The following is a 21453-nucleotide window of genomic DNA, read 5'->3' on the forward strand; positions in this document are numbered from 1 at the left end:
AAGTATTGATTTATTTCAAAAAAAGAAAGAAAAAATGACTGACCCCAAATGACTGACCAGTAGTGTATATTGCTGTTACAAAAGATTTCTATTTTTAAAACATTTGCTTTTTTTTTTTTTTTTTTATCAAAGTATCCTAAAAAAGTATCACAGGTTATGAAAAAATATTTAGCAGCAGAACTGTTTCCAACTTTGATAATGAATCATCATTTTAGAATGATTTCTAAAGGATCATGTGATAGACTGGAGTAATGATCCTGAAAATTCAGCTTTGCATCACAGAAATAAATGATAATTTAAAGTATAATAAATTGAAAACCAATTATTTTAAATTGTAATAATATATCACAATATTTAAAAAAAAAATCTGTATTTTTGATCAAATAAATGCAGGCTTGATGAGCAGAAGAAACTTCTTTCAAAAACATTAAAAATAGTAATGTGTCCAAACTTTTGGCCTGTACTGTGTGTGTATGTATATATATATATAATAAGGTTTTTTTATAAAAAAAATAAAAATTGTAGTATATTTATTGTTGATAAGTTTAGATCTCCCATCATTCCTCAAGGCATTGAACGGATCATGGACAGGTTTGATGGAGAAACAGCGACTGCAAACAGCGTGAAGAATCAGCTCTGCATTTATTTCAACGTGAAATGAAGACTAAAATAATCCACATTATCTGTACACCGAGCACTGAACAACATAAATATAATACAAACAGGTTTGCTCAGTGTGTTGCTGAGGTCCTCAGGGTCAAAGGTCATCGAGCCATGACTCTCACTTCCATGTCTCTGCTGGTGTGTGTGTGATGCTGTGCTCATTTCAGCAGGTTCACAGCTGCTTCTCGAATGCATTTCGCTGCGTTCTGGATTTCCTCCTGCGTCTGCTCGACGGTGACGACGACTCTAATGCTGAGGGACACAGCAGATGTTCAGGTCAAGACATTCAGAGTTAAAGAGGTTTAAGTGATGAGATCATTCTCAGCTGACCTTGGCGGTGGCAGGAATCGCTCTTCTTTGTCCAGGTATCGAGCCAAAGTGAGCGCGACCCGTCTGTCCAAACTCTACAGAAATCACCAGAACATTTTATCACTCCGCATCAAATATACTTTCTGAAAGTCAACATGAATTCAAAATTATCTTTTTCAAAACTTAGTTTATTAAATGTCTGTGATCTAATTGTGCACATTATATATAAATATAATGAGAAACTTGTTACATTTGATCCATCACTGTATCTCTGCCTCTGAAATAATGTTCCTGTTTTGGTTATATAACCACGGGTTGGTTAATATTATAAAAATGGACAATTCTATTGGTTGAGCCACGTTCAAACACCCATATTTCATTACACAAGTACTATATGACTTGATGGAAGAATACATTTAATTATTTATTGAACATAAAAGATGCCTTTTATGATCTCTAATAATGCTTTTATTGGATAAAAAAAATACAGTAAGAACAGTAATATTATGAAAGAACTATCATTGCAAAATAATAATAATATTACCATTTAAAATAACTGTTTTCTATGTGAATATATGTTAAAATGTAATTTATTCCTGTCACTTTTGATCAATTTAATGCATCTTTGCTGAATAAAAGTATTAATAACTGTCTTTCGTCTGTGATCTTACGCACCACAAACTTTTCAGTGTTCATTTTGGCATCTAAAGCTACGAAATGCTTCACATTACAAAAGCAGAATGGGTTGCGAAGCGCATTTATACGAGCTGTTATGAGGCTACAGAGATACTGTTCTCTGGACTGAATAGTTTCAGCGATATGCTGATGTTTGAAGTATGAACTGAAGGATCTGTCGGTCAGAAATCTTGGAGTAACGTTTGATGACCAGCTGACCTTCACAGACCACATTTCAAAGACAGCTCGATCATGCAGGTTTGCACTGCATAACATCAGGAAGATCAGGCCTTTCCTAACTGAGCATGCAACACAACTTCTCATCCAGGCCCTGGTCATCTCTAGGCTTGACTACTGCAATGCTCTTCTGGCTGGACTTCCAGCATGTGCAACCAAACCCCTACAGATGATCCAGAATGCTGCAGCTCGTCTTGTCTTCAACGAGCCCAACAGGGCCCACGTCACTCCTCTGTTCATCTCTCTGCACTGGCTACCTCTCGCTGCTCGCATCAAGTTCAAGGCATTGACGCTTGCTTACAGATCCATCACAGGCTCAGCTCCCTCCTACTTTCACTCACTCCTACGAGTCTACATCCCTACCAGACACCTACGATCGGTCAACGAGCGACGTCTCGTGGTTCCATCACAGAAAGCCACTTTCCAGAACATTCTCATTCACAGTTCCATGCTGGTGGAACGCTCTCCCCACCCTCATCCGGAATGCAGAATCCCTGACAACATTCAAAAGACAGCTGAAAACCCATCTCTTCCGTGAGCACTTAACCTCATAAAAAAAAAATATTTTTTAATAAAATTAAAAAAAAAATTCCCTTTGAAACATCACTTATCAGGCTTATGCTACTCTGAATAATACCTGAACTTCGTATTTTGAGCACTTCTTGTGTTGTTGTTGTTTTTTGCCTCTTTATGATGACTCGCTTAAATTAGTCCTAATTTGTAAGTCGCTTTGGATAAAAGCGTCTGCTAAATGACTAAATGTAAAAATGACTAAATGTTTGAGACTCGTTTGTCTGTGATTGGCTGGTTGAACGTACGTAATCGATGATTGATCGGAGCAGCTTCAGGTCGTTTGCTCTGGATCCTGTGCTGTTCTCCAGCTGTAGATGTAGAGCCGGAGCAATAGACTCTCCCACCACCTTCAGTCCCGGAGTCCTGCAATACACCCCGATGACATCATCACTCCTGACCGCACAGTCCAGAACCAGCCAACAACAAAGAGGCATTCGCTCAGGAGGACATGTGGCATGTCGCCGGGCAGATTATTATTACCGCTCACAATAACGCTGATTTTATTTTCATAGGCGATGTTTGGTTTTTTAAAACATATAATGCAATACAATGATGATGATTGAGAAATGAACAAATAAACCTTCCTCAAAAGCCTGATGATCATATTTGACACTCATGATTTTCCTATAAAGTGATGTTCCAGTTCTACATTCAGGTTACTGAACATCTGTGGCTCATTTAGGTTCATTTTGATGGAAAGACAGAAGAAGGATTGACTTGCCCTTGCAGAGCGTCGTGGATGTGTTTGCACTTCTCCCGCAGAACCCTGAAAATGCCTGTGAGAGAACATGAAAAACACTGCACTCAGTGGGAGGGTTTGATAAACACGCTTCAATGCACTTTAACTAGACTCAATGGCATTTGTTTGCATTGGTAAATGTGTCAGAGAAGAGAGCAAGCACACGGTGCCACAGCATTAGTGTTGTTAAGACCTGAAGAATAACATTCAGTTTAATGGCACAGACATTTGAAGAAAGCTAGATCCCCCCCTTGAGTGCTGAGGTTTGGGACAAAAACAAAGATGAGATGGGAGAAAAGTAACAAGTCACTGCTTTTGCACTCTCTCACAAATGTTCAGCGTTCACCCGAGAATCGTGAAACCTTTTGAGCTCTTTGCGAGCAGACAAATCGGGAAAATGCAAAACATTTGTGAGAGAGCGCAAAAGCATTGGCAAATAATTTTTAACATAACTTCGTAGTTATGGTTGTTATTTACTCTCTTTAAAGGAACACAAGGTCACATGAGACACGGCCATCTTCTAACCGTATACATACTGGGAACTATATTCTCGAGCACATCACTCCGCCTAAGTAGCAGTGCTTCGCCTTATGAGAATATAGTTCCCAGTATGTATACGGTTAGAAGAGGGCTGTGTCCCATGTGACCTTGTTTTTCGTACACGCTGTGACTATACAAATCACAACATGTCAATAGGAAAATATTGGCGTTATTTTGTCACTTATTGGGAGCAGTATGCTAGCTGGAGCCATTTACCTCCAGTCTTTGTGCTAAGCTAGGCTAGTGGTGGGTGCGTCAGACAGAGTTACGGCACGCACGGAGATGAGAAGGGCATGTGTGGACTTATCTAACTCTGGGGGATACGGGGAATAAGCTTAAGTCCCAAAAAGTCGGGGTGTTCCTTTAAATTAAATAGTGTGATATCACATATTTTTGTCTTTATATCTGCCATCAGCCACCCTGCTTTTTAAAATATCGGTATCAGCCATTAAAAATCAGTCGATCACAACTAACGATCACAGTGACGCAGGAACGCACATTAAGTAGGCCTATATTAAACAGGACCCTGCGCTTGACACTCTCTTTGCAACTATTTGTGTAAAGTATGTTTCCGGCTAAAAATATGTTACAGAGAGCAAAAGATCGAGGCTCAACTAACAGTTAGTTTCTCCTGGCATGAGTGCGGCTGGAGCTCAATCCACACACACACACACTAAGGTGAGGTGCTGGACTCACTCAACTCCCACTGAGAGAGCCGTCTGAAGCTCGTGTCCCCCGGGGAGAAGCCGAAGCTTGTGTTGAACATGGTCTCTCAACATTCATTCAACTCAAACACCACTGATGGGCTCAGAGACACACAACTGCCCGAACACTCACTGATCAACACTATAAACATCCTCAATATTTAACCAAGTTGTTAAAGGCCCCGATATACTGACGATGAAGTTGTTTTTTGTTCTTCGCTTTGGGGTAAAAAGAAGTTGACCAGTGATAAACTCCTAGCGAACATCCAGACGAGCAGCGTTTAAATGACTGTCTCAATATAGCGGCATGCTTTCCTGTCAATAACAAAATAAACACACGGCTAAAATGACAGCGGTGAGAAAACATCAGTTCAGAAAGCCTCTGATCTCAGTGATGTGGGTGTTTGCACCAGCTCTGTGATTCAGCGCTCCAGTCACGTCACATTTATTTATAAAGCACTTTATACAGTAGATCGCTTTAAAGCGGTGGTATAATGCCCTTTTCACAAGATGTAAAATAAGTCTCTGATGTCCCCAGAGTGTGTATGTGAAGTTTTAGCTCAAAATACCCCATAGATATTTATATATAGCATGTTAAAGTTGTCAGTTTTTGAGGGTGAGCAAAAACGCACCGTTTGGGTATGTTCCTTTAAATGCAAATGAGCTGCTGCTCCCGGCACAGGGGGCGGAGCTTCAACAGCTTGCACTCACACAGACATGCACTGAAAATGTCTAAAACTTTTAGCCTTTTATGTTCAAACCGGATTCAGACAAAGATGGAGAGACTCAAAAAGAGGTGACATGTAGAAGCAACAGGACATTTCTGAATGGGTAGTTAATGAATTTATGTAGCTTATAGTTATCTTCTAGTCATTGATTAGCATATTCTGTCTTGATAATCTATAAATCGTGTTCCGGGGGCGGGGTTTATGTAAATTATAGGGTTGGTGATGTCACTAACCCGGGATGAATGTGGTGTAGTCTCTACCAGCCGTTTGTTGTAGTGCTTAAAAAACGATTTCTTTAAAAGAAAATATCTCCCTTTGCTTTGAACTTTGAGCGTTGTAACTTTGCAGATGTTGTTTATGATCAAACAGCAACATTACACACTAACTAAAGTTAGAAAAGTGAAATCATAATCAACCACCCCTTTAAATCAGCAGCTTTACAGTATCAAAGATGAAAAAACTGTTTCAGTGTCACTTTTTAGTTGGTAGTTCGACCTTGACGGACTGAACAGGAGATTTACACGTCAAAGAAGGCGGAGCCTCAGAGCCACACCCTCCTATTACATCATCGCCACGGACCAATGGCAGTTCGAAGGCTTTCGCCTGCCGGAGCGAACTTTCCTGGAAAGTTCACTATTGAAAATGGTTTCAAACTCCAAACGAACTTCATTTTTTCCTGATCTTGTTTGACGTCACACCAGTTCATTCCTCGATTTCACTTGAAGTATATCTTGGCCTTGAGAGTGTTTCTATATGGTTCCTTCAAAAGGATCCCCAATGCAAGTCTAAAAGAGCTGGGGATAATCTGGTGTTTCGATATGGCATGGTTCCCTCGTCAATGTAAGTCTATGGGATTTTCAACCCTTTTAAAGTCCGCCAAGCAAAAGTCTGATCATACTTAAGAGTTTTATTCAAGTGCCTTAAACTAAATGTGAGTAATTGTGTTGGCCAAGCAAACACAGCTAAAAATGATGTCTGAGCGTCGCTGCATATGGTTTACATCAGCTGATTATCAGAGCGTCTCTTTAAAGTCCAGCCAAATCAGTCAACTAAAACACAGTTAAAAGTTAAAGAAAGAAAGAAATGCTTAGTCATGTTATATAAAGGACGATGAAAAACCGTAATTCAGGTGTGTGTGTATATATAGAATAGAATAATAAGAAGTCTCTTCTGCTCACTAAGGATTCATTTATTTGATCCAAAATACAGCAAAAACAGAAATATTGTGACATATTTTTACAATTTATTTTCTACGTGAATATTTGAAATAGTGTAATTTATTCCTGTGGTCAAAGCTGAATTTTCAGCATCATTTCTCCAGTCTTTAGTGTCACATGATCCTTCAGAAATCATTCTATTTTGATTATTTGCTGCTCAAGAAACATTAATTATTATTATCAATGTTGAAAACAGTTGTGTACAATTTATTTTCAGGATTCTTTGATGAATAAAGTTCAAAAGAACATTTACCTGAAATAGAAAGCTTTTGCAACATAATAAATGTCTATACTGTCACTTTTGATCAATTTAATGCATCCTTGCTGAATAAAATTATTAATTGCTTTCATTTCTTTCCCCCCAAAAAAACAAAAAAAAACACTCTTACTGACCCCAAACTTTTGAACGGTAGTGACAATATTACAAAAGCTTTCTAATTCAGGTAAATTATGTCCTTTTGAACTTTCTATTCATCAAATAATCCAGTTTTTTTTTTTTTTACACAACTGTTTTCAACATTGATAATAATAATACATTTTTCTTGAGCATCAAATCATCATATTAGAATGATTTCTGAAGGATCATGTGACACTGAAGACTGGAGTAATGATGCTGAAAATTCAGCTTTACCAACACAGAAATAAATTGCATTTTAAAATATATTAAAATAGAAAACAGTTATTTTAAATTGTAAGAATATTTCACAATATTACTGTTTTTGCTTTATTTTTGATCAAATAGAGAGACTTCTTTTAAAACATTAAAAAAAAAATCTTACCATTCTAATACTTTTGGCCACCACTGTATATAGAGGTATATCTAGAAGTATGCTCCCATCTAGCAAAACAATGATATACTAAATGGCTAGAGAAGATGCAATGCCTGCTTTAGTGTCAGTAAATGTTACCTGGATCTTCCTCCATGATGTTCAGGCCTTCGATGGCGGCAGACGCCAGCATGGGTGGAAGAGACGCTGAGAAACAGTAACCCTGACCTGACAGACGCTGACGACACAACAAACATTCAGAATCAATTCACAACAGAAAATATTCATATTGCATTTAGAGTATAATAATAGTGGGAAAATTTTTATATTTGATATAAATAAAATCTTTGTGATTTTCACAACCAACCGAAGCTATACAACATTTCATCGCATTTAAACACAACTTTGATTTGGACAGAGACGACAGTGGCACCTGGAGGTTATTATTAATCATTAATATGCTTATAACTTTACGATTATAAATATGCTGTTAACCACCCCTGCAGAATCCAACAATACCACATTTATCAAGGTCGCCAATATTATTGGTCCATTTGAATAAGATTGAAACTGCTGGATATTTGCAACACTCTGAAACTTAAGTGTCTTTGGAACCAAAACTTGATAAATATGCTGTTAATGATTCAGCTTTTTCCCCCACTGAACTCTTTCCTATCCCTTTAGGGAACAAAATCAATACTGCCACATCTGTTTACTTGTCTGCCATTTTTAACATTATAATTCAGGGTTCGTACAGATTCTATAAAATGAAATTCCAGGACCTTCAAGGACTTTAAGCACTACTTTTGGGGATTTTAAGGACTAAAATCAGCACTTATCAAACAATCTCTTTATTTATTTTATTTGTTGTTGTTTTTTAACTCAAATTACATACATACATACATACATACATATATATATAGTATCTGATGTTTCACTTCATCGAGATCAATCCATTGACCAGCGCTGTCAGGCATGGGAAAGGATACTATGACAAAGATATCGCCTTTCTTATTCAAACTGTTTTTATTTCCATGAATGTATGATTGACCTGAAGAATGAAAGTTGTATTATATACTTATCATAAACTTAATATCATGCGAAATAGCTCTATATCTCAGACGGGCTGCAGCATGAATTTTATGTGAAAAGATTGTGTTTTTTTTTCTTTTTCAAAAAAAATTAAACACTAATTTCAAATATTGTATTTATAAGTACCTCTTCAAAAATATTGCCGTTTTCAAGGGTTTTCCTACCCTGGTAATCCAGAGTTCTCGCGAGAGCACAAGTTGAATTTGCTCAGCGAGTTACTCTGGTGTCGAGTAATGGAGCTCATTAAATATGCCCCTCGATCTGAGCTGCACCAATCACATCAGGTTATCTGGTATAGGCGGGCCAGAGGCGAGATGACGACAGCGCTGTGACGTCGAAGTCATTAGTAAACATTGCAAGATGGCTATGGATGAACACCAGTTGTTTGAAACGGCTTTGGCCGCTACAATGAACGAGTTAGACTTGGCTTTTTTCCCAAAAGAGGAACAGAAGACGCCGCTCGAATCCTTCCTTTGTAAGAAGGACGTTTTTGCTGTTTTGCCAACCGGAAGAGTCTAATCTACCAGTTAGCTCCGCTGGTAGCTAAGCGTTTGGGGTTTATTGTTGTGATTGGTCGTAGTGTTATCCAATTGCGCGCTGTGAGATTTTCAAATGCATGCTTGGTGCCGCCCCTCGAGCTGGCCGATTTTCATTGGCCGACACCAGACCATTAATCTTTTAGATTTAGGTCTGGTTTTCCAGGACTTACATTTCAAAAAGTCAAATTCAAGCACTTCAAATCACCTTGTACGAACCCTGATAATTGTTTGTATATTTAATAAACATTGTCAAATCTTCACCAAAGTGGACTATACATCGAGTGCTTGCTGTTCACATCGAGCCACAGGTCATCACTCTGAGTTATTGGGTTTTGAGTCTCGAGGGGCAATTTTTCAAAGTAACTGGGCAGTAAAAGTGTACGAAAACCTGCAAACAGCCCAGACTGCTGATGCTCCATATGCACTTCAGCAGAGCGTGTGTATTCACTTCCTCCACATCATTAAAGGCAAGAACGAATCTGATATGATCCATGTGATTCGCAAACCATGTTATATGAGCGTCAAATAGGCAGAGAAAAGAATAAATGACTGTATGAGAGTAAAATCAAACCTCATAAATACAGAGGATGGCAAAATGCATCATATGGTAACTCAAGTGGAATGATGTCATAGCAAAAGATTGATTTCTGTCAATCATCCACTATAGATACTTTAAAGAAACGTAGTTAGAAACTCGCATCTCGGTCACATATCAAAGAGATTCGGTCACATGAGGGTAATTCCACACGTACGTCCAGATTTAAAAAAGCATATGTATATAATTACAGTTTTATCTTCAGAATATAAGAACCATATGTACAGAAATATACATCAAACGAAGCCTCTTTTGATCATTCAAGCAATAACCAGAGTCAGAAGCAGCCACATCTATTAAGATTCGCAGCACCAAACAGCTAAGAGTGTGTATTGCCTAATAAAACCCCTTTGCTTACTGAACACAAAGACAAAACCAACGTCAAATATTGAAAATACAGATTGGAAGAATATTCAGGATTATTTCCGGCTGCCGGTATTTGCTGTAAACACATTTCCCATGAGCCACTGAGTCAAAATGAGTGTGTGTGGGAAAATGGACAGCAAGCCAGAGATGATGTAAACAGACATTAGACTGAAGCCAGGTATTATGCCTTCAGCCTTTCATTCAAAGTCGGATGTGGAATATTCATACGTAATATCGTCGGCTTCAGACCATGAAGGTGTTACAATCTGTGGAAATCTACTGTACGTGTACGTGGAGGATCTTGAGGTGCGTCACAATTGGCGTACAGTACAGGTCAAAAGTTTGGACACATTACTATTTTTAATGTTTTTGAAAGAAGTTTCTTCTGCTCATCAAGCCTGCATTTATTTGATCAAAAATACAGATTTTTTTTTTTAATATTGTGATATATTATATATCATTTATTTCTGTGATGCAAAGCTGAATTGATAAAAGTGATAGTAAAGAAGATTTATATTATTAGAAAATATTTTTTTATTTTGAATAAGTGCAATTCTTTTTAACCTTTTATTCATCAAATATATTAAGCAGCAGAACTGTTTCCAACTTTGATAATGAATCATATTAGAATGATTTCTAAAGGATCATGTGATAGACTGGAGTAATGATCCTGAAAATTCAGCTTTGCATCACAGAAATAAATGATAATTTAAAGTATAATAAATTGAAAACCAATTATTTTAAATTGTAATAATATATCACAATATAAAAAAAAAAAATCTGTATTTTTGATCAAATAAATGCAGGATTGATGATCTGAAGAAACTTCTTTCAAAAACATTAAAAATAGTAATGTTTCCAAACATTTGGCCTGTACTGTGTGCACTATTCCATGTCGTTTTGCAGTATAAATGTCCTGATTAGTGAGTTCACACTGAACATTACAAATATAATGTGTGCACTTTAAACACCCGGATGATCATTAAATGAAAAAATGAATGCGAGACACGGCAGGCAAAAACATAGTTTTTTTTTCACTGGTCAATTTTGAGATTTTTGGATATTTGTCTTCAATAACGTGTCTTCTTTCAGACTTGTGGTGAAAAAAAGTCAGAAATACACATTTAGGTCTTTATTTTACTACACTTTGTCTGTTTGCATCTGTAGATTTCTCAGAAATTCAACAAAAGTTTGCGTTCTTAATCCTCCCGCTGCTCCGCGATCTCTGTCTGCTCCCTGTCATCACACACACCGCTGGATAGCTCTCTCTCTCCTGTACAATCCTGTCGGATCCAAATATGCTCATTTCCTTTTTATCAGCAACCAATCGTGAAAGTAAAAGGGCTGAATGCACAATCTCATTGGCTGATGATAAATCTTTAAAGCCCGTTTTCTCAAAATGACTTTTCTCTCATTCTCCAAGTCCGAAATCTCCACTTCAGTAGCACCTATATACACCAAACCCTCCAGTCTTGTACCCAGTTATATTATGAAGACATTTACAGAGGGATTTGTAAATATATTATTCCTAGCTTGATTTATATGACATTTTATTCCAAAAAACATGGCAAAAATAATTTTATTAAGGCTATTGACAGTATATTCTGATTTACAGGATAACAAAAGTAGATATCCATAAATCCCTCGCTATTTTTTCCCCATCTAATATGTGAACACAATGAAAAAATTATTTTTAACCTGGCTTTATCCAATACTCAATTTTTTTTTTTATATATGCAAATTAGTGCATATTTAATTAGATATTGCCTAATTTGCATATTTAAACATTAAATTACAGAAAACTTCTAATACTTTTTTTATCATCTTAATGTAGGTAATCAACTGGGAAAGTTTCATGGTGATATCTGCTAGGTACAAATTTGACCCTATTCACCTGTAGTGTCTCGCCTTAAGTGTGGAATGTTGGACACTGACACAGAGGGGGAGGGGCTAACAGGCTATGATTGACAGATGACAAAATAACCTTATAAGATTAATACAGTACACGGTTAAGTACATATTGTATATAGTGCCTCGTTTGGGACACAGCCTTGAAGATTAGGACTTTCTGAGTTAAATGTAACAGACATTATGCTGAATATTCCTGTAATAAAGCCAATTTAGAAAGTAGGTTGGATGGTTCAGATCAGTTATTGGTTTGTAATCATACCTGATGATCAATAACGAATGATCGTCCACAGCAGAAACCTCCGATGGATGCCAGCGCATTCTCCATGTTGGCACTTATGAGGTCAATATCATCAATCTGAAATTAAAACACGCATCATTATTCCACAACTGAGCACCTGACCTGTAGAAGTTCACGGTTTATTGAAGCCATTACGTACATTGACCCCAAAATGCTCTGTGACTCCTCTTCCATGTTCTCCAAGCACCCCAAAAGACATGCTCTCCTCCAGAAAGATCCGTACTTTATATTTGTACTTCAGTTTTACCTGGAAAAGAAGATGCAGCCATTAAAAACACCAGCTCGTGTGGAAAAACACAACCAGTGCAATGAAGTAGCAGCAGAAGTTTAATATTTATGGTCAGGTGTTTGTTCAAATCCCATAAAAGTTATAAACAACAGTATTAGAAGAGGTATACAGAGCATTCAGAAAGTCATCAGATCCTTTTCTTTTAATACTTCTCATGTTGCAGCCTTATGATGAAATGCTTTATTTTAATGCATTTTTAATAATCTGCACCTCACTTGATATATTTCAGTTTTCTCTTTCTATCACAAATCTGTTAATGTGTCATTATGGAGTAAGGAGTGCAGATTGATGTGAAAAATTCATAAAGGTGAAATGAAACAAAACGTGTGTGGGGGGGAAAAGCTGAATTATTCTCTGAATGCACGTCAGGCTGAATGATCTCACCAGTTCAGGCAGTGGACAGATATCTGCAGTGTTGATATACAGACCCTCAACTAAAATGAACCGTCTGATTACTCTCGCCTTGCGTGGATTCTGAAATACAACACATCAAAACAACATAACTATGAATGAACAAGCATGTCTACATGTACAGCAAAGCAACACACAAACATCTGCCGCACTCAAAACATTATGTACTCTTTCATTATGTGTTCTGAGTAAATGTAGACCGTTGCTAAGGTCGCTAAGTGGTTGTTAGGGTGGAGAGATGAATATATGTACTACTATATATATATATAGTAGTACATACAATAAATCTTATTGCGCTTGATACATCGGTGCATGTTCTACTAAAGAAATCATTTAGTAATTGCTAACACAATACTAAATCATAAATCAGTACAATAACATTACGATGTCCAGCAAGCATTGTACATTGGGTTTCATTTGTTGTTTAATGAGGTCTAATATATGTTGTTAGTGGTGAGAAGTTTCACGTGAATAAATACATAGATCCGACAACATCAAGCATGTATTTAAATGGTCCAGTGGCAGAACTTTAGCCAAGCGTGTCAGAGGTTCTGGGCTCTAATCCGCACTCATATAGGTTTCTTTTCCTCATCAAAACCGATTATGTATATCAGTGGTTGTATATCAGGCAGGGACACGTTTGTGTGCATTTTGTTTTGTAATATTTCACCGGAACGAATAGAGAGTCTCCACATCGGATTGAAGTGCGGGTCCGAGTGAAGACTGGTCGCGAGCCACAAGAGAACACAGTCTCCGCACCACTGATCGCAGCGGCAACGAACACTTTGATCACTTGATTTCAAAAACAACACATTTCAGTGCTAGATGCTCTGCTAGTTAACTGGAGATATTTTATTTATTTGTATTGGTACATTCGTGCCGCGAGATGTTTCAAAAGAGGTGGGGACAATATCGACCTTAGCAAAAAGAGGTGGGGACATGTCCCACCCGTCCCACCCGCAAATTACGCCTATGCTTAAAAGTCTAGTCTAAATATGGCATAGCAACATGTGCTTTAAAATAAACAAATGTAAAAATCGAGAATCGAATCGAACCGTGACCTTAGAATCGAAAATGTAATCGAATCGAGGATTTGGAGAGTCGTGACGCCCCTAACCGATAACGTAACTTTTCACGATCCAGTCAAATCCCAATTGTTAAAATCGGTTACACATCAATTCAATGTGTCCTTGTTACAGTGTATTTATGTACTGTGTAATACTAATAATTATTTTTGCTATAGTTTTAGGGTTAGTTGGTTGTAATTATGCATCATTTACTGTTATTACTATAGATCTTATTGTAGCTCCGCCCCTTTTCAGCGCTGCGCACGTTGTCTTTTGACTTCCGGTCTGTATTTTCACAGCGATTCTGCGTGTTTATTAATGAATGGCTCGTTTTAAAATCTTCCCGGTCTACTGACATTTGTTAAGAAATCTGCTTTAAACATTACAATCCTCATGATAACTTTCGTTAACTTTATATTATGTAAATCCACTTCAAAAGCTAGTTACTCCTGGACAGCAGCACCATAGATATATACAGAGCGACCGCAAAACGGAAGTTAAAAGACAATCTTCTAAAGATGGCGGCGCCCTCGTTTCTCTGGCGCATAAGGTCTATAGGAAGTAAATGTAAAATAAAGGGGTACTTTAAAGTTTCAGTAATTTCTGAGAAACACTGTTAAACATTTAAATCAACACCTAAACAATTTTGAGAATATTTGCTTGATGTCTCCTCTGTGTGTGTGTGTGTGTGTGTGTGTGTGTTGGAAAAATGTGTTTCTCAGAAATCACTTACTGCACCTTTAAAATCAAGTCTACATTATTTGATACAGTTTTACCAGGAAATTTGCTTTAATTTTGTGCTTTATTTATTGAATTTCTTTTCATGTCACCTGGTCGAATCCCTCCTCACCTTCTGATCTTCAATCTCTTGCTCCTTCAGAAGGCGCTCTAGATCCTCCATATCGTTGTGTCTGAAGTATTTGATGAAGCTGCGTGAAGCCTGGAGGCCTTTCTGAATGGAGAAACACGCCGCCTCGTCGCTGAGACAACCAGACACACACACACACACAGATCAGGATCCGCTTTATCATCTCTAAAGATGTTCCTGGCTCAGCTGTGGATGTGAACTTACACAAAGATGATGTCTCCTCTCTTGGAGTACGCCGGAATGGCACTGGCGATGGTGGCGAAGCCGTAAGAGTAGATGATGGCCTCCTCGGTCCTCATGAACTTTGCCAAGCGCTCTTCCAACTCCAGATGAACATCTGCAGAACATGTACATGCTTTAAACTGAACACAGTGTCATCAGACAGAGCTGAGGTGATGCGTCCACCCACCGAACGTCCCGTAGAATCCTCTCGGTCCACATGTTCCCACGCCGTATTTTTTTAGTGACGTCAGCGCCTTCAACTGAAAACAGATTAATGACACTGTAAGACACAGTTGATGCAATGCTTTTGTTGAAGTACGGTAAGATGTTCATCACAAACAGAGGGAATATCAAAATCTTTATACTGGCCACTTTATTTACTAGCCTGGCTAACGTCAGACCTCTTCTCATTGAGACATGGTCTGGGAACCACATGTTAATTTTCTCGTATTTGAGGCCTGGTTTACGAATGCCCAGAGCCGTTTATTGGGCGCTATGAATGTCTATAAAATGCGCCTGTACTGTGCTCATAGCCAATCGTTTCAATTATACCAGATGACGTATGTAGAGCGACAGAAATTAGACGAGGAAGAAGACGAAATAAACTTGCGTTCTAAACTACTTAGAACACTATCTAAGGCTGCATCGAAAGGTAACTTCGCGTCTGATGCCATGTTGGATCCATAGATATAAACAAACTGCTTCGGTGTGTCGCATAGACGTCGTCATCGTCTTGCTGCTCCCTCCCCGTTCTGTGATTGGTTCCCTTTTTGAGGGGAAAATCTGGTCCATGGTGTCCAGGCTGCCTAGCAGCGTGAATAAATAAATAAGCAAGGCTATTTATTTACATGAATTCTTCTAGTTAAAAAAAAAAAAAAAAGGCCCCATTTACTAGTATTCATTTTGTTAAAGAAAAGTATGAAGAAAAATGTTAGTCGACAACCTTTTTTTTTTCCATGACTATAAAACGAGACGACACCAACGTCATTAAATGATAACTGTTATTACATTCAAAATGTTGTTAACAAATAAAAACTTTACCAAAATCTCTCATTGTTTTGGTCCAAAAAAAAAAAGAGGACAAAAGCAAATATAATAGCAAGGATGCATTAAATTGATGAAAAATTACGTTAAAGACATTTATAATATTATAGAACAAATAAATGCTGTTCTCACAACTGGTTTCAAAATTGATAATAATCAAAAATGTTTCATCATATTAGAGTGATTTCTGAAGGATCATGTGACACTGAAGACTGGAGTAATGATGCTGAAAACTCAGCTTTGATCACAGGAATAAATTATACTTTACTATATATTCACATAGAAAACAGCCGTTTTAAATGGTAATATTTTTGACAATATTACTGTTTCTACTGTATTTTTGGTCAAATAAATGCAGCCTTAGAGAGCCGTAAGGTATTTACAGTAAGAGCGTGTAAACTACGCCTTCCCAATCAAGATGTATTCAGCATTAATGATCAAACTGCACATTGTAATCAGGAACGGCTACGCTGCCTGTAAGAGTGAAGAATGGAAAAGCACTTGGACTAGCGTCTGCGCCGCTACAAACCTTCACACGCTCGTTGTCCAGCAGACCCAAGAAGTTAAATGAGGCGAAGTTAACGCACTCTTTCCCATTTACGATGATTTTGTGGCTTGGAGGGCTGTAAAAGAAAAACACTGCCTCACTCAGTGTAATTTACACAGTAATTATTGTTCCATATGGGGCAGAAATGTTGATTTGAACATTGTTTCATGTAATAAATGTCTGCGCTCGCTGACGTACCCTGTGACCACATCGTAATGAAGCGAAGGATGATCTTTGGATACGGGAGGAACCAGCGGCTCAGGCTGCCACTCCTCTATCAACTCCTCTTTCTCCTGAAACACACCAGTAAAGGACACAAACAAATGCTTATGCATTCAAGACACATTTCCTGTCGTGAAGTAACTGGGTCAAATTACCATTACCAGTATTACAACACTGTCATTTCATTTTAGACATTTCTAAATTGTCTTAAGTGCAAACGGTGGCTCAGGAAGGTCAAAAAACACTTGAGGAGAAGCGCTAAGATAATATAACATCAGAAATCAGACATTCACATTCGGACGGATTAGATTTATTAGAGGACCGTTGAGTTTTTACTGAGGTTGTGTGAGAAAAACATCACCGGATTAAAATCACAAAGTACGTCTGTGAAAATTTATTTTTTCTAACTTCCCCCTAAAAAACGAGCAAATTTTATTTATATAGCACTTTTCCAAACAAGTCAATGCAGTTCAAAGTGCTTTACAGGCACAAAAAAAAAAAAAAAAATACAAGTACAAGTAAAATACAAGAATAAAATTAAAATGTATGGAAATGTATTAAAATGAAGAAAAGAAAAGAAAAAAAACATTAAATTACAAACGAAATATTATAGGAAGCAAATCTTTTAGTTCTACTGTGTGGTGCTGTTAAAAAGTATGATCTGAGAGTCGGGTGGTTGATTGCAATTTCAATTTTTTCATTTTAAATAGTGTGTAATGTTGCTGTTGGTGCATGAACAGTATCTGCAAAGTTGCTGCGCTGAAAGTTCATTGTAAGCAGAGATATCGTCTTTTAAAAAACAGGAAGTTTAATGCCTACAAAAACGACTCGACTGGGACTACAACGAGATACTTCCCGGGTTTTATACGTAACTAACCCATAAATTTACATCAACCCTCCCTCCGGAATATGCAAAAAAGTGGGCATGGCCATATTTCTGCGGCTTTGTCGAAGAGGAAGAGAGCTGTAGACATGCCGTCGAAAGTGTGCTATTTTCGGTCAGGTCTTCTGTGTTCGGGCTTCCTACGGACGCTGTAGTTCGTCAACAATGGCTACAATTTATGTTTGGTTATGTTCCTGAAAATTACAATCGTAATTTAGCTCTTTGTGCTGCGCATTTTACGGAAGACAGCTTCCAGAATCTGCACGAGTTCAATGCCGTGAAGACATGTTATATTGCACCCCATAAACACAATCATGCAAAGAAAAAAAAGCAGTCAACCACCCCTTTAAAAGACAGTCTGGAGCAAGTCCATGCAGTGCCTTATAAACTAATAAAAGATTTTTTAAATCAATATGAAACCTAACAGGTAACCAATGTAATGATTTTAGTATAGGTGTGATGTGTTCTCTCTTCTTGGTCTTTGTCAATACTCGAGCAGCAGAGTTTTGTATTAATTGTAGTTTATTAATTGTAGTCTTTGGTAGACCAGAGAGGAGGGCATTACAATAGTCAAGCCTGCTAGTTATAAATGTATGCATTCTTTTTTCTGTATTGCTCAGAGAGAGAAATGGTCTTATTTTAACAACGTTCTTTAAATGATAAAATGCTATTTTAGTAATATTACTTGCATGCTTTAAAATTAAAATCAGAGTCAAAGACCACCCCTATATTTAGTTTGCTTAATGGCAACTAATTGAATAAAAATCCATTATAGTTAACAAACAGCAACTGTATTAACAGCAACTCACATTAATACTTAAACATAAATGTGCAGCATTTTATTAATGGTTATTGAAAAAAAGTCTGATAGATCATGGCAGTTTGTTGCTTTACATGGATATAAAACTTGCAAAATATCAGATATCAGATCATATTTCATATTCTTTAGTAAAACAAAAGTTTGGGGTCAGTAAGACTTTTTAAAAGAAATATAAATATGCATTAAATTGACAGTAAAGGTATAAATAACCTTCTATTCATCCAAAAATCCTCAAACATTTCCACAGAAACATGAAGCAGCAAAACTGTTTTCACTGATAATAATCAGAAATGTTTCACCATATCAGAATGATTTCTGAAGGATCATGTGACACTGGAGACTGGAGTAATGATGCTGAAAATACAGCTTTGATCACAGAAATATATTAAATATTAGTATATATTCACATAGAAAACAGCTGTTTTAAATTGTAATAATATTTCACAATATTACTGTTTTTACTGTATTTTTAAACAAATAATTGCAGTCTTGGTGAGCAGAAGAGACTTTCAAAATCAAAAACATTTATAAAAAAATCATACTGGCCACAATCTTTTGAACGATGGTGAACAATAAAAGTTTGATTGAATCCAAAATAGCCCCAGTAATACATAAATCATCCTTCAGCGAACATCGAGCCAGTGTCTGAATGAAGGATCGCTCACCTTTTCTGTGAGGTCGGATCTCTCCTGAAGTTTATATGTTTTGGAAAACAGCAGTCTGATAATCCACAAGATCAGAATACCTTCTAAAATCAAATGATACGCCGGTGCCTAGAGGAGAAATCAACATTATTATGAAGCGAACTGTATCACTTCCTCATCTGATTGAACACATTCATAAGCCATGTATAATGGTGATATATGAACACTTGTGATGCACATCATATATTAATGTTTTCATTGTTCATCAGATGAATTTACACCATAATTAAAATCCAATGCTTTCCAGATGAAGCACCTCTTATCAGACATCCTAAAGATGAATGCTTTATTCTACTTATTAAAGGGATAGTTCACTTTGAAATTAATTTTTGGTATGTTTTAGCTTACCTCAAGGGCATCCAAGATGTAGGTGTCTTTTTTTCCGCAGTAGTTTCAATTTTGATATTTTTAGGTCAAACCGTTCTTGTCTGTCAGTCATATAATGCAGGTCTATGGTCATTATCTCAAAACACAAGCACAGAGTCCAAATTAAAACAATTCCCCGTCGTCCAAATTAAACAATTCCCCATCGTAAGTACACATTGATGGCCTAAGACACGAAACGAGCGGTTTGTGTGAGAAAACGAACAGTATTTATATCGTTTTTACCTCTTGAACACAGCCATGTCGAAGTGATCTGATCTGACGTGTACGCAGACTGGCGCATAGATATATACACACTAGATGTCGCCTTAAAGACATTCGTTCCAATGAACTGCCGTAGACAAGGCGACATCTAGTGTATATATCGTTTTAATTTGGACTCTGTGCTTGTGTTTTGAGATAATGACCATAGACCTGCATTATATGACTGACAGACAAGAACGGTTTGACCTAAAAATATCACAATTGAAACTACTGCGGAAAAAAAGACACCTACATCTTGGATGCCCTTGAGGTAAGCTAAAACATACCAAAAATTAATTTCAAAGTGAACTATCCCTTTAATATGAGTCTTATTAACATCAGTGTCTTGTCTTATAACAGCAGCAGTTTAATGTTTTATATAACTTGCAGTAAGTTGCGCAATGCAGTGATTATAACACAGTTACTGAATGTACTTTTTTGGGGGGGGGGGGGGGGGTATTGCTTTAGTTCTCATATAAAACTCTCACAAACAATCAATATAAAGCATTCACAGAAAAAATATCATATAGATTTGGTCACAGTTAATCACTCACTTTGACAACAGAGAAAAAGGACATAAACGGAGTTCCAGATTCAGAATAAACACACAATCCTTTAAAACATTTACCACGATTTACACCAAAATGCAGTTGTTGTTAATACTTCAATAACTTGGAATCAACCATAACATGACAGAACTATTCTGAAAGCTTCTTATTTATATTAAAAAAAATTATGAGAGCCCATATTAATGTCATGCTTTTAGTGTATTACCAGTAAGGGTAATAACTTAGTGACTGTGGTGAACTCAGGTGTAGATGAGTGAGTCTCACCTGTCTGTGTTAAACACTTCCTGGAGTTACAACACTGAAGAACATTATGTGTGTGAAATATACACAAACACAATCATATGGGCCGGTGCTGTTCAACCGAACACACGCTACATGTCTGTCGATATTTAAGAAAATTACAAAATAAATAATAAAAGCAGAAAGTTAGTAGTTACCTCGTAGAAAGCTTGCACCATCTCCACCAACACCCACTGTTGTCCCGACGCCATTTTGACTGAGTCATGTGACTGAGTGCGCGTCCCTGATTCATGTGAGGCGCCATCGCGTGGAGATCACGTGCCGGTGCAGGATTTCAGAATCAAACCACTCTGTTGATGTTTTATAACATCATTGGAGCCACAAGGTTATTATAAACGCTCTTTGTTCTGTCTGTTTCCTACAGCACGAATCGCACGATCTTCTTTATTTGGGAAAAAGTGTTGAAAATGCAAAACAAATAACAAAATAACTAAATGTCCTATAAAATACTACCCAGTGAAGCATGTTTTGGAAAGAATTACGCTGAACATTTCTACCTGTCAACAGTTTTGCAAATGTGCATGCATGATAGACATTTGTTTATTTGATGCACTTTTTTATTTTCAGAATTATTTTTATGTGAAGTACAATACATTAAGCAATTATTTATTTGATTAGGAAAACACATTGGATAAAATGTGTAGGCTACTCTTTGCAAACCAAATTTGTTAGCCTATATTTTATAAATAATTTTAAATGATGCATAAACAATGTGAAATAAACAATAAAATAATGTGTTTTTTTTAAAGGTGCACTGAAAGTATGTTTTTCTGGCAGCTAATGTTGTCAATAATGTGACTATATAATATCCCTTGTTGTTGTTGTGGCATTCATATTTTTGTGGAAACCATAACACTTTTTTTTTTTTTTAGGATTCTTGAATGAATAAAAAGTCACTTTTCATCAATTTAATGCATTGCTGCTAAA

At 37.0% G+C, this 21453-nt stretch overlaps 1 protein-coding gene across 1 annotated transcript; it reads right to left on the reverse strand.

Annotated features, from left to right (window-relative positions):
• Nucleotides 1-509: 509 nt before the first annotated feature.
• sptlc1 (serine palmitoyltransferase, long chain base subunit 1) lies at nt 510-20740 on the reverse strand. The gene is made up of 15 exons (XM_082156859.1): nt 20664-20740; nt 18992-19099; nt 16600-16694; nt 16384-16477; nt 14998-15070; nt 14793-14925; nt 14571-14700; nt 12627-12716; nt 12093-12200; nt 11915-12010; nt 7294-7390; nt 3179-3233; nt 2703-2820; nt 994-1067; nt 510-915 (listed from the first exon to the last, which is right to left on the reverse strand). Exons 1-15 carry the CDS (start codon nt 20715-20717, stop codon nt 822-824), a joined length of 1419 nt encoding a protein of 472 aa, XP_082012985.1. The 5' UTR covers nt 20718-20740; the 3' UTR covers nt 510-821.
• Nucleotides 20741-21453: the final 713 nt, after the last annotated feature.

This window comes from Leuciscus leuciscus (genome assembly GCF_965113295.1).
Source record: "Leuciscus leuciscus genome assembly, chromosome: 24".
Taxonomy (NCBI): domain Eukaryota; kingdom Metazoa; phylum Chordata; class Actinopteri; order Cypriniformes; family Leuciscidae; genus Leuciscus; species Leuciscus leuciscus.

Excerpts from the sequence above, each read along its gene's own strand:
- sptlc1 (XM_082156859.1), bottom strand. The coding sequence starts at position 20,717 with ATGGCGTCGGGACAACAGTGGGTGTTGGTGGAGATGGTGCAAGCTTTC. Across the intron at positions 12,201-12,626 it reads TCTGTCCACTGCCTGAACTG|GTAAAACTGAAGTACAAATA; the intron begins GTGAGATCATTC and ends CTTCTTTTCCAG. Across the intron at positions 3,234-7,293 it reads CATCATGGAGGAAGATCCAG|GCATTTTCAGGGTTCTGCGG; the intron begins GTAACATTTACT and ends GTTCTCTCACAG.